At 43.7% G+C, this 12287-nt stretch overlaps 1 protein-coding gene across 2 annotated transcripts in view; it reads right to left on the bottom strand.

Annotated features, from left to right (window-relative positions):
* Positions 1-895: 895 nt before the first annotated feature.
* Positions 896-12287, bottom strand: part of NUP214 (nucleoporin 214) — a 36847-nt gene continuing 25455 nt past the window's right edge. For both annotated transcript variants that reach the window (XM_015879155.2, XM_015879156.2), the window contains 7 exons: positions 10942-11012; positions 10285-10438; positions 8368-8517; positions 6774-6945; positions 3596-3738; positions 2908-2932; positions 896-2201 (listed from right to left, as the gene is read on the bottom strand). In XM_015879155.2, the coding sequence (XP_015734641.1) occupies positions 2168-2201; positions 2908-2932; positions 3596-3738; positions 6774-6945; positions 8368-8517; positions 10285-10438; positions 10942-11012 (749 nt within the window). In that variant the 3' untranslated portion in view covers positions 896-2167. The remainder of the gene's footprint in view (positions 2202-2907; positions 2933-3595; positions 3739-6773; positions 6946-8367; positions 8518-10284; positions 10439-10941; positions 11013-12287) is intronic.

The following is a 12287-nucleotide window of genomic DNA, read 5'->3' as shown; positions in this document are numbered from 1 at the left end:
GCACAGCTGACAGCCCGCAGCAGCTCCTGGCAGCCACTGGCTGAGCAGGGCGCAGCTCACCAAGCTCTTGAGTCATCTGGTAAAAATGCAGGCTTTGAGAAGTTGACTTTGCTACGTTTTGTGCATGTTCCTGTAGGCTCACGGTCACAATCAGCTCCTCCAGCAGCTGCTATGGAAACCAGGAGCAGCACCCATTCCCCAAGGGCAGGAGGTTCAGGGGTTGGTTTGTTTCAGCCACGATTTTGGAAGCGTTGCAAGAGAGCAACTCAAGCAGCATCTGCAGTCATTAGCAGAGCCTGTCTCTCATAAAGGGAAGAAGAGTCTAACAGTCAGCAAGCAGCACAGCAGGGACAACCCCCAACTGCTCCCATCATTCCAAAAACGAAAGTTGAAATGGCTCACTGTGCCAACATCACATTCTTACCCAGCTGATCTTCTCCATAGCAAGAGGCCTGCTGGCTATCTGGGGGAGCACAGCTGATAGGGCCCTGTGAGGAGGTGTTGCATGCCACAGCCGTGCGAGATTAACGCCAAGAATTTAAGGTCAGTCATTTGGGCCAGCTGCTATTTATAAAGAGGAAGGAAAACAGAAGAGCAGTATCACCTCCAGCCCTTAGGAAACATGTGGTTGAGGAGGACACACGGGGAGGGCACACTTGAAGCTCTCCTGCTTTTCCTTCCATTCTCCAAACCAGCACCTCTCCTCATCCAAAGACAAGCCCTCCCTGTGCATGATATTCACCATGTCTCAGTAGTCTCCCCTTTAAAGGGACCCCAATTCCTGTCATCCCTGGGTGCAGATGAAGGACAACTTGCACAGCCAGGACAGGAATCTGGCTGAACACGAACGTTTTAGGGTGACTTGAGAAAGAATGACTTCTTCAGGAGCTGCTGATAGGTGTAAGCATTTGGTTTATAATATTGGATGTGAAAACAAGCAATTACCAACTATTTACAAGCTCAAAAAAAGCACCGCGTGCCCGCTTGCCAACCAGACCCCAAAATGACACCCGCCATCATACCGTGTGCTATTCAGAAAATGAAAGCACAGAATGTTTCTGCTGAAAACAGAAAGAGCAGAAGTACCCCATAACGTCCTATTAGGACCAACAAGATCAACCCATCCCACCTGCATGTATCTCCCACTCGTACATAAGCCATTCTTTCAAACGCATTTTTCACAGTGCAACAAAAACCCATTCCATCATTGAGAGGTTTTGTGGAGGTCAGATGCATCAAATAGAAAAAGCATTTGTCCAGAGTGCCTGCAGGGCATTCTTTGCAGCATTCGCTCGTTGTGTCAGAGTACAAACATATGAGAATCTCACAAACGTTACAGACTGAATCCGAGAGCTACAGGGGAAGCAGCACAAACTCACATGTTAGAAAACAACAACACGGAGCTGAAGGTGGAAACCGGCGGCCAAAGCCACGAGCTGCAGCATCACCGACGCCTCTGGATGGAGGTCATGCTTCTCCTTGAAGGTCCACAAGTGTTCCCTATAAACCCGAGTTCCTGAGCTCTGTCAAATTTAGAGGAAGGTAAAAATAAGAAAGCTTTTACTTCCCACCTCTTTGCTGAGCGTTACTGCCATAGGAACGTGCTCTGCACGCTGCCAGTTTCTTCCCAGATAATTTCCTATTTCTCTGCTAAGCCTCTGGCTCACACATGACTCAGATTTAGCACTTCGGTGAGATAAGCATGCGCCCCATCCTATACTTAAAATTAGCAGGGCAAGCTTCAGCTCCTTCTTAAGAACCAAGGATAATCAATCATTTACTTCAATGAAAAACGTGCTGGTTTGTATCAGAAACCAACTTGAGCTGCTTACTGCCTTGTCTGGGCATAGGGAAGGACAATGAAAAGCAAAGTTAACAGTAAGCTATGAGCACAGGACTGGCAATCACACCTTACATGTGCTTGTTTCTTCATGATCCAGGGAGATAAGCCCTTCCAAAACAAGTAGTATAAAGACAGATAAAATTGTTTAATATAGAACAAGGACAGTTGCTGCATAAAAAATAAGGATATTTAAGGAGGGGTGGGGAGGAAAAAAAAAGTCTGACATTTTGTATTTAAACGAGAAGCTGTTTGGATATTGATCACACAGGTGACTCATGAACGTAGGAGCTACAGCACAGTTCTCCAGGAGAGCTCAGGATGTTCTTAACTTCTCCATCCGCTAAATCCAGAGGAAGATCTGTGGAGCAGAAAGGGAAAAAAACCAGAACACAGCAGTGAGTGCTGGAATTTCCCTCAGGCAGAATTAATTTAGCAGATCTGATCTCAAAGAGACTTCCAGAATCCTGAGCATCAGAAGCTTATTATGGGAATGCACTGATATTTCCAGCATCTTTTACTTGACACTGCCATCAATACGTAAAGCTAGAGGTGATTGTGTTCACTTGAAAGCTTACCATCCGGAGAGAGAAATGTTCTACTTGGTAATGAAACAAAGTTTAAGAGTCTTGCTAAAAGTAATCCATCAAATCAATGGCAGAGTGGATCCCAGTGTTAAACCTCAGTTCTCAGTTCAGTTCTGCAGCTGTAAATCACCATCTCAACTCAGCCAGAAAGGAACTGATTTATTTCACACCCTCTTTGAACCTGACAAATGGAAGAGATGCCAGATTCACATGCACAACTTCAGAGCACACATCGTGCACTTGAAAGGAGGGGGATGAGTGTGATCTAACTGAAAACCCTCCCCTCTATGAACCATTTACCTCAGTGGAAAGCACACACTCAGATCACAGACTATTAGCCCTGCGCAGTGACATTCAAAAGGAAATCAGAACTTGCAGGTTACTGCTGCTTTCAACACTTGTTCTCATACCCCACTCAACTGTTTCATTCTGGTTCTACTTGCACTCTTAATGAAGAATTAGACATGAGATGGTACTTACGTGTTAGTTGATCCAAAGCCAAACCCTGAAAGAAATGCAAAGGTAGAAAAAAAATCATGGTTAGAGGTGAACGTTTAAGATACACAGTATGTGTTCCCTCCCGCACACCGATACAGAAACATTTCTTTCCTGCCTTAGGCCAGGGGAAAGTGATGCCCAAACAATGGAAGTCAAATCTCCATCTAGAAGAAAAGTGACTTGGCTCGGCTCCTGGGAGGGCTGTGCTTTCACTGCTAATCCGTTAGCTTCATTCATTAGCAGCAACTGCATACAATGAGCCTGCTTCATTCACCTCCCCACAAAAATAAGAGGGCTGCTTTCCGAGGATGGAGCCTGTGCTTAAGGCAAGCCAGTGGTGGCAGGACACCAATGAATGTATGAGTGTTCTCTCAAAGGCTCTGTTCTCTGCCCTGTGTAAATTGCTGCAGCTTCACCAGGTACAAAACCTGGCTGTTGGTGCTTTAGCTTAATTTGGCAGTGTACACTCTCTGCTTGCATACAGCTACCCATGTGCACGGCACTGAAGAGATATTTGTTGCTTCTCTGTATTTTCATTTGAGAAGAACAACTCCACAAAAAGGGGTGAAAAGCAATAACCAAGGGAAGTATAAAGAAGAGCAGCAATTCATTCACATGCAAAGCAGGAAGTGATGGAATCATGAGATTAAGTCAGATTAATCTCTCCTACCTCCTCCGCTTGTCCTAAAAGCAGGGAATACATTGCTCTGTGTGCCAAAACCAGTCCCCTGCTGTGACAGTGATCCAAACGTTGGGGTATTCTGATTTGCTAGAGTGCCAAATGATGCTGTGTTGTTACTGGTACCACCAAACCTGCAGTTTAAAAGAGAAAATTTGTGGTTGAAAGCTTATTCTCATTCATAGCAAAAGTTGTGTCCCCACAACAAAAACAGTGCACTCCTTAAACAAGGACACATCAGTAGAGACCACTGGATACAAATAATTGCTCATTCTGGAAATGGACTGCCTTGATTTGGGAAGGACTGCTGCATGTAGAGATGTCTGCTCAGCCCCCATCCCTAACGTCCACCTGGCAGAGGGGTATATACGTTCATACTTAAAGAATATTTTCAAGTGCTTGGCAATGCCAGCACCAGCCACTGAGTGGAAGACTTTAACTCACTCTCTGAGTAACATTCACCCTTAAAGCTCAAAAAGTACAGCCTTGTTGTATTTCACCATCAGGGCAGCAAACAGCTATTTACTGCTTACGGACAGGGCATAAAGCAGAGCCCAGGTGCACAACTCCGACTCCCAGCTTTCAGACAGTTTCTTACCCACTGCCACGCAAACACCTTGCAGACTTCCCAGCTCCTTTCTCTCCCCGGCCCATTTGGAAGCTCTACCGCTACCCTGAGGATCTGCACCTACCTGACACTTCCCCACCACACCTTTGGATTATTTCCCTAACTGCTTTTAGAAACTGAAATAAGAAACACATTTTTCTATATGGAAATTGATCTCCTTTCTCCACCCACTCCATCCAACCAAGTATTGTAGAGCTATCAGCGTGACACGCTAACGAGACCATGATATACATTATGGTTCTCTACCCCCCCACGTACACTTCTCCCAAACCTGAATGCCAGAGGAGTGCTCAAACAGAAGCTTTTCTCTTAAATCAGGCAAAATACAGACACAAAATATTCAGATGACAAGCACTGCTAAGAATCTGCAAGCACACAGTGCTGCTAACACCAACCCAGCACCAGCCCTCCCCTGAGCAGGCTGCCAGCCACGTTGAATAGCGTTCCAGCTTTGCAAGGCTGTGCTTCAAATGCACTCTTGTCATTTCTGACTTAGAATACGAAGCGACAGCGCATTAACCCACCTCTCCATCCATCCAGATCTAGCAGAGAATTAAGAAAAAAAAAGAGAAAAGCAACAGAAATATCAAAACATATCTCTCCAGATAAAGGACAGCCCTTGTAGCAGCGTGACAAGCAATTCACCTGCTAAAGGACATCACCTCTCCCAGCCTACACAGTCGACTGTGCACACTGCCCCACATGCTGCATTACAACAGGGCAGTTCAATGACTTTGCAGCTTTGGCCTCATTTACCAATCCTGGGCTGGCTCCTGGCCCACCTAACTTGCAGGCAGCATCAGCTCAGAAGCACAAATGTGGATTCCCCAGCAAAGGCAGAACAGGTTTTGTTGTTCTTTTAGAAGAGGAGTGAGGCAAGGACATGCAATGCAGAACAAGAGGGTTTTACAGTGCTCTGTCTCCTCAGGACTTTGCCATTAAACACACAAATCATGTCTGACAGGAAGCGTGGTTCAAAGTGCTTCTTCCAGCTGCAACCACAAGAACAAGCCTGTTGAAAAAGGCTGAGTGCCGTGCAAGCAGGAAAACAGCTTAAGCTGTGGAGAGATTCTGTTTGTTTATTATACACGTAGAAGACATGAGATCCAGTCACTGCCTTGGGAACAACTGAAGCAAACCCATCTCACCCAGATGTTCAGGTCTTTTGTGAAGCTCTGACATAAAACAGGATTGAGAGGCACTTGAGGTTGGTTTATGGAAGCAAAACCTTATTTGTTCACAAACAGTCGGAATTTCAGACTGTTTAAAGAAGTGGAGTGGTTTCTATTTTTGATAACCAAGTCATTCACCAAGTGATGCAGATCCTTCAGAATTGGAGGAACAATGAATCATGTAGTTAAGTTAGAAGGCACCAGCAAGTAACTGCACTGGGATTGGTTTTTAAACTCACTCCCAAAGAGGAAGGAGGAAAGGAAGTCCAGCACAGGACTAAATCAGCACTCTGAGCTATCACTTTGTGGCAGGACATGTAAAGTTGCCTGGGGATGGTGAGTGCATTCACTTTCAGTACAAAATCATGCAGCATAACACAGAGAGATAGAAGTGAAGAAGGTATCACTTGATTTAAGTGCTGACACCTCTACAAGCACCTCCTTCTTTGTGGGGATCTAATTGAGCTGTTTTCACCCCTTTCCAAAGGGACTCTCCAATCGGCTGCACTGGAGTTTAGGGTGCTGCTGAAGAACCTAGTTGAGGCCTCCCACAGCTTGAGGGTGCCCTGGCAGATGGGCATTAAACCAACCTCACAGGGGAATTCACAAGAACACTGCAGGATGTTCTACATAAAGGCAGCTCATCCTGAAACCAAAGACAAACACTTGTGAAATGTGTAAGCACTAAGACTGGGAAGACGACCAGTTTCCTTATTTCACTGCAAGTTTCTCTAACTGGGTCAAATAAACCTGGATATAACTACAGGGCTTGCAGGTGAGTTGCTTGCAGGTGGCACAATGCTGAAGAGGTGGATTTGCTGCCTTATTGCAGAAGTTACTTTGCAAGGTTTGAACTTCTTTATTTGCTGAGCTAAAGAAGGAACCAAGTGCTACCTGCTCTGGTGCCAAGCACAAGCTTAAGAGGAATAGAAACACACAAAAAAAGCCCCACTCAATGTGAGATAAACACAACTCACCCTGGGAGCACAGGCTGTTACAGGTACCTTCTCCCACCCACCAAAGGTGATTGGAAGGACTGAATTCTCATGAGTATCTCTAGCCCAAATCTCACAGGTGGATAAAGTGGCTTGACAGCGTCACAGATAGTATTTGTTACTTTCCTTGCTTGGCATAAACCATAGGTCTCCAACTGAACACATTAAGCGTGCACACAGAAAATACTCCTGTCTTCATTTACACACACATGCAAGAGCACTCACATTCCCCATCACACATTATTTCCTCTGGGGCAAAGGCTTTTGCTTTATGCCAATTAGAGCCTTTAACCCTCTGGAGAGGTAACTAAGCACAGGAGGAGCTGTAATACAAGGATATTACTTTCCCAAACCCTGGCCCCACGTTGGCTTACCCAAATCCTCCAGCGCTGGCTGCTGCTGTACCCTCGCCGAACACTTTGCCTCCCGTCGAGCCCAGAGGGCTTGAAAAGGTTGGGGCTGAACCGAATGCTGGCACCCCTCCAAACCCAGGGGATCCCCCAAAAGTGGGAGGGCTGCCAAACACTGGAGCAGCACCGAAGCCACCTGAGCAAAACAGAGGCAAAAAAAGAGGGACAAGAATATCAAGTAAAAAACAGTGAAGAAAGAAATAAAGAAAAATTCATTTCTAAGTAGACAATCTCTACAACTGAGTGTTCATCTTGTTCATCATCTAAATTAAACAAAACTCACTGCTTCAAAGCTTCCAGACTGCAAGGTAATTTGTTACAGAAGAAGTGAATATGAAAAGTGCCTGAATACATGTAAAAACCACCACCCAAATTCAGAGACTACCCACAGAAGACCACATTCTGGGCCTCTTGAACATGTAAATATGAAATCAACTCATCCCCCAGGGCTGGTAATATATCCAGGGTGGTAATATATCATTCATGCTTGCATAGTGAGGCAGGATCTCTACCTGCTTTATGTATAAAGACCAGAATCTTAATTGAGAGCAAGCATGCACAGTAACTAAGTTTCAGTAATCATACGTACAACAGGGAACAGAGATGCTTTCATTGTTATGAAAAAAAAGATACTGACTTCTGGAGCTCTGAACAGACTTCTCCACTACTCTATGTTCATCTACTGATATTCTTGGCCTGTTTCTAATTGAGACTGTGGAATGCAAAGGACACCTGCTCTTTTGTTTGAGTAGGGCTGAGGACTGGGATAGCACCACACACTTTAATACCCTGGGTGAAATTCTAGTCCATGTCGAGGTAATGGATACTGTTTGGCTGTAAACACAAAAGGTCTGGAAAAAATAAACGCTAGCTGACCTATGTTTAAATAATTCAGGCCTATCTTATTACCCCCCTAGCTCTAGGAAGTTTTTGTTGGAGGGGCTGAAGCTTTCCTAGGGATACTCCTTCTTATGCAATTCATGTTAACAAATCGTGGAGAAAGAAAAGTGAAACATGCAGGTATTGAGTGCAGAACAAGATTTGAGGGGGGGAGGAGAAGTAGGTGACTGTAAAAATAAAGAGGAGACTTAATCAAATGTAGGGAACTTCACTAAGTTAATTCAATCAATAGAACCAACAGCTCATTTCCCAAGAGAGGGAGCTGAAGCATGTCTGATATCCATGTTATGGAGGAAGCTAACCCACAGTAGAAACCTGTGCATTCACTCAGATGAAGAAATGGGAACAAAAAGGGTTACAAAACCCAGACTGAAGTTTGGAATATAATTTTCCAAGGAAAGCATCTGCAAGAGGAAAAATCTGTTCAATTCTACAGCTTGTGTTTTTCACTGTATGCTGAATAAGACCAGCACTAATTCACATAGCTCTCTGCCTTTAAACCACAATGGGAATTTCTGGAATGAACCACTGAAAAATTCAGTTTACTTGATGTTTTTCTGCACAGTAGATTGTAGATCTGCCTTGGATCCACCAGCTAAAATACACTAGGTTGTTACTGCTTAAAAAGAAATGCCAGTAACATGTACTGACTAAATACCTGCTTTGGTTGGACTAGAGAACCCAAAGCCTTGAGATGCCACGCTGCCACCGCCAGAGCTGAAAGTGCCTGTAGGTTTCTGGTCTCCAAAAGATGAGTTGCCAAATCCAAAGCTCTTGGCTCCACTGTTCCCAAACAAGCTAGAAGAATCTGCAGAGATGAAGGTTATTTGTGAAGCTCACAACACACAACATGACAGATGATTTGTTTTGTTGCAGCCCACACTGCAGTCAGTCACTCCAGTGAGAAATCAGAGCAGCCCCATCAGCCTTTTCTTGATAACACAAATATCCATTCACCACAACTACAGGCTCTCTGTTCTTATGGCAGTGGCCATTATTTCTTAACATGATTATTTGACAGTTAGAACTACAGGGCCTTAGAGCAGGAGCCACACTTTGCCAGCCTCACAGAGGTGACCCAAGTTTTTGTCTTTCCATGAGGCTACAGAGAAATTTTAGCATCTCGTGGACCAATGGACAACAGCTGAAACCTTTTCCCTGGTGAACCATGCATTTTATTTCATCACAAAACCCAATACCGCAATAAAGAAGGACTAAGTTAACAAGGACCGAGGACTGACCTCAACCATTAATCTCAGTGGCTCATTAGAGAGGCAATAAAAGAAATAGATTTGCTCTCACAATGCTTTAAATCTACTTTTAGCCACACAGAACTAAGGTTTCCTTTGTTCCTCTACTTTTATGCCTTAGCCACTGCTTCCCCACTTCATGCTTTCTAGCTGCTGGGCTCCACCCCTTCTGCTTTCATCCCCCCCATTCTATCAAATCCAATTTGCAAGTGATGAAATAAAAAAGCTGGGCAGTCTCTATGAAACAAAAGCCACAGCTAAGAAACAGCAGCAGCTTCTGTGACATACAGATATAGATAAGGGAAGTAGATCTGCAAAAGCTGTGCACAGAAAGTATGAGTGAGCCTCAAACTAATTGCTACAGCACAGAATTGCATATATGCACCTCAGCACAAATCATAGGGTATTACCAAGACCTATCAGCCTGGTAATCTCAAGACTAATGTGTTTTTAATCCAAGTCTAGCAATAAAAATAAATCTCTACATAAGTGGGCAGTGATTGACCCTTGCATTAACAGCTAATTGTTTAGAGCTTCTAAGAAAGGATCTAAGAAAGGATTCCTAATAGACCCTTTACAGTCCTTCTTGCAAAGGAACCCGGGGTTACCTTGCTGTATTCTTAATACTTCCCCTGCTTCCTTTTGTGAGGTTACTTGGCTGGGCAAGAAGCAACATGTGGGAGGGTTGGTTTGGCACCTCAGTTTAACTACAACACCCACATGAAGTGATGCCTGCTAGCTGGCAGCAAGGGCAAAAGCAAGGCCAAGTGCTGAGCTCCTTCTCTTAAAGAGAACTTTGAGACAATTTCTCTATAAGCATCACAAAATCTGGGCAGCCACCCACCCAGATGGGAGAAACCCACCCTGTTTACCAAATCTGGATAAGAACTGATACAAGAAACTCTACAGCTCTACTTCCTTACCAAAAGGGACTACATCCCCAAAACAATTACTGAGAGTATTTACTCTTCTTAACTACAAATATTCAGCTGAAAAAAGAATTGGCATATCCTAGGGGATAACTGAGAGCTTATCCATGCAGCAAGTTTTGACTTCGGTCACAGCATTCCACGAAGAACATAAATATTCTTCATATTTCTCACCTTTGCTTGATGGTTGCAATTGCTGCCCTACTTATTTTCCATAAACTTAGAAGGAAAGCTACAGAAGAACACATCACACGTATTGTCTGCCTCTGTTATCCCTACAAACCTTTCATGTCAATGCAGAATTTACTCAAAGACAAAGAACAGCAGAAAAGCAGATGGGATCACAAAGCAGATGGGAATCAGAGCACATTTTGTATTCTTGTTTTCTTCACTTACTCTGGGAAGCTGCCGATCCAAATCCTCCACTGGAGGAACCGAAAGGATTCTTATTGGCTGCATCCTGACTTGGCTTTCCTCCCAAACCAGTGAAGAAGCCTCCACTTCTCCCACCACTTCCAGATCCAAACAGGCCTCCAGTGGAAGACGATGACTGCAAGGACACAAGAAGGACAAGAATGGGGATTTAAACAAAATCAAAGCAGCACGTGCCCCCAGGGATGATTCTCCCAACCCTCTGAGCGTACCGAGAGCTGAAGAACCAGTGAGCAGACTCACCAAACACATAACACGATGAAATCTGACTTAAGTCTCACATCTACAGAACAAAGTATGCCTTTGAAAAACGTTCTATATTGTCAAGTGAGTAAAAAAGAATACTCCACTTTCCACTTAGTAGGGAATAAAGGCAGGTTTATACTCCATCCCCACCTTAGCTCCCTCATGATTAGAGATGCTTGTCTCTGCACACCCTTTGGAAAACATGCAGGTGCAGTTTTGATGCCTCCTACGTTAGCTCTAACTTCACTAGAGCCTGGGACAACTTCAGCTGACCACATCAAATTCCACCTTTGCTACTAGAAGCAGGTATAGTACCCTGAACAAATCCATTGCATGTAACAGTCCCTTAATTCTGCAAATGCAATAAATACTTGCCTGCCCAAAGACAAAGCCTCCTGTATTTGCTGCTTGCCCAAACACAGAACCGGTGTTGCTAGAACCAAATCCTGCCAAGAAAAGAAAGGAAAATAAATCACCAGAACTATTACTAGGATAGAAGACAAATCAGGGAGGCAACACTGGTGCAGAACACAGAAGGACAGATCTCCCATGCCAAAACACCAGGATACAAATGTTATTCCCAAAAGTATCTAGGTTGGTAAAATGTAAGACATGCCAACAGATAATAAATTCAATTGACAATGTAGTTGAAAGCCAATTCAGAAATAAACAGAAGGCCTCTTGACTTGTGAGATTGTTGCTACCAATATGAGAGAACTGAATTTCTCTTAACGTTGCTATAATAATGCTGCAAGTCATGAACAAGCACTGTAGCATTTTGATTTCCCCTGTGTAGAGAGGATCTGTGCTTTGCTACCTAAAGATTCCTTTTATAGATAATGAAATGTTTTGATTAAAAAAAGAACTCCCCATTCCATTTCCCAGTTCACTTAAATGCGCATTTTGTAATAAAACTTGCAGCTTCTATAATTAGGAAGCACCTTTCTCAAGTTCATTTCCCCCACTTTAACTGTTCTCTGTTACTGTAGTTAAAATGAACAAGCAGTTTTGCCTACAGTGCCATCATTTTTAATTAAATGAGCCTAATTAGGTTTTCTTCCTTGGAAATACATGGTCTCTAATATTACTACGTATGTTTCACTTCACCCTGGAAGCTCTCTGAAGACTGGACAGGAAAGGCTGTGGAAAAAAACCACCCCAATATATTGTTAGCAATGTGAACAACAACAGGAGACTGACAGAGAGGGTTTGGACTGGGCAAGTGTCCAATTTAATTGTATAGACCAGGTAGCTGATGGTCATGTTACCGCTATATTTAATTTGAGATGCCTCCAAACACAAAAGTGGATTTAACAGATTAGTTCCTCACTAACCCATAATTTTGAGGGCTTAACACATTTTTTTGCCAAGACAGATCATGATATAATAATAGACCCAGCTATACAGCCTCTGTGGCATGGACACAGTGCAGAACCAAGCATTGCATCTGCATTCAATCCCCTGATTATAGCCTCAGAGCTACCTTGGTGCTTCAGCGTAACAATTTACAACATAATAGTTTGAGATCTTACAGGCTGTGCTGAATCCCACCCAATTCTTTTGCAACAGACAGCACGCCATGAAGTTCAAAATAAAGCCAATGTAGACTTGGAAGTTGAGATGAAAGCAAGACTGCAAAGCCTATATTCAGTGATATTTAATGGAGATCAAGGCTCAGCAAAAGCTTCTTTGGTCTCCAACATTAACTTCCCATCCACATA

Source organism: Coturnix japonica, chromosome 17, assembly GCF_001577835.2.
Source record: "Coturnix japonica isolate 7356 chromosome 17, Coturnix japonica 2.1, whole genome shotgun sequence".
Lineage (NCBI taxonomy): Eukaryota > Metazoa > Chordata > Aves > Galliformes > Phasianidae > Coturnix > Coturnix japonica.
This window is presented reverse-complemented; position numbering and strand designations above follow the sequence as displayed.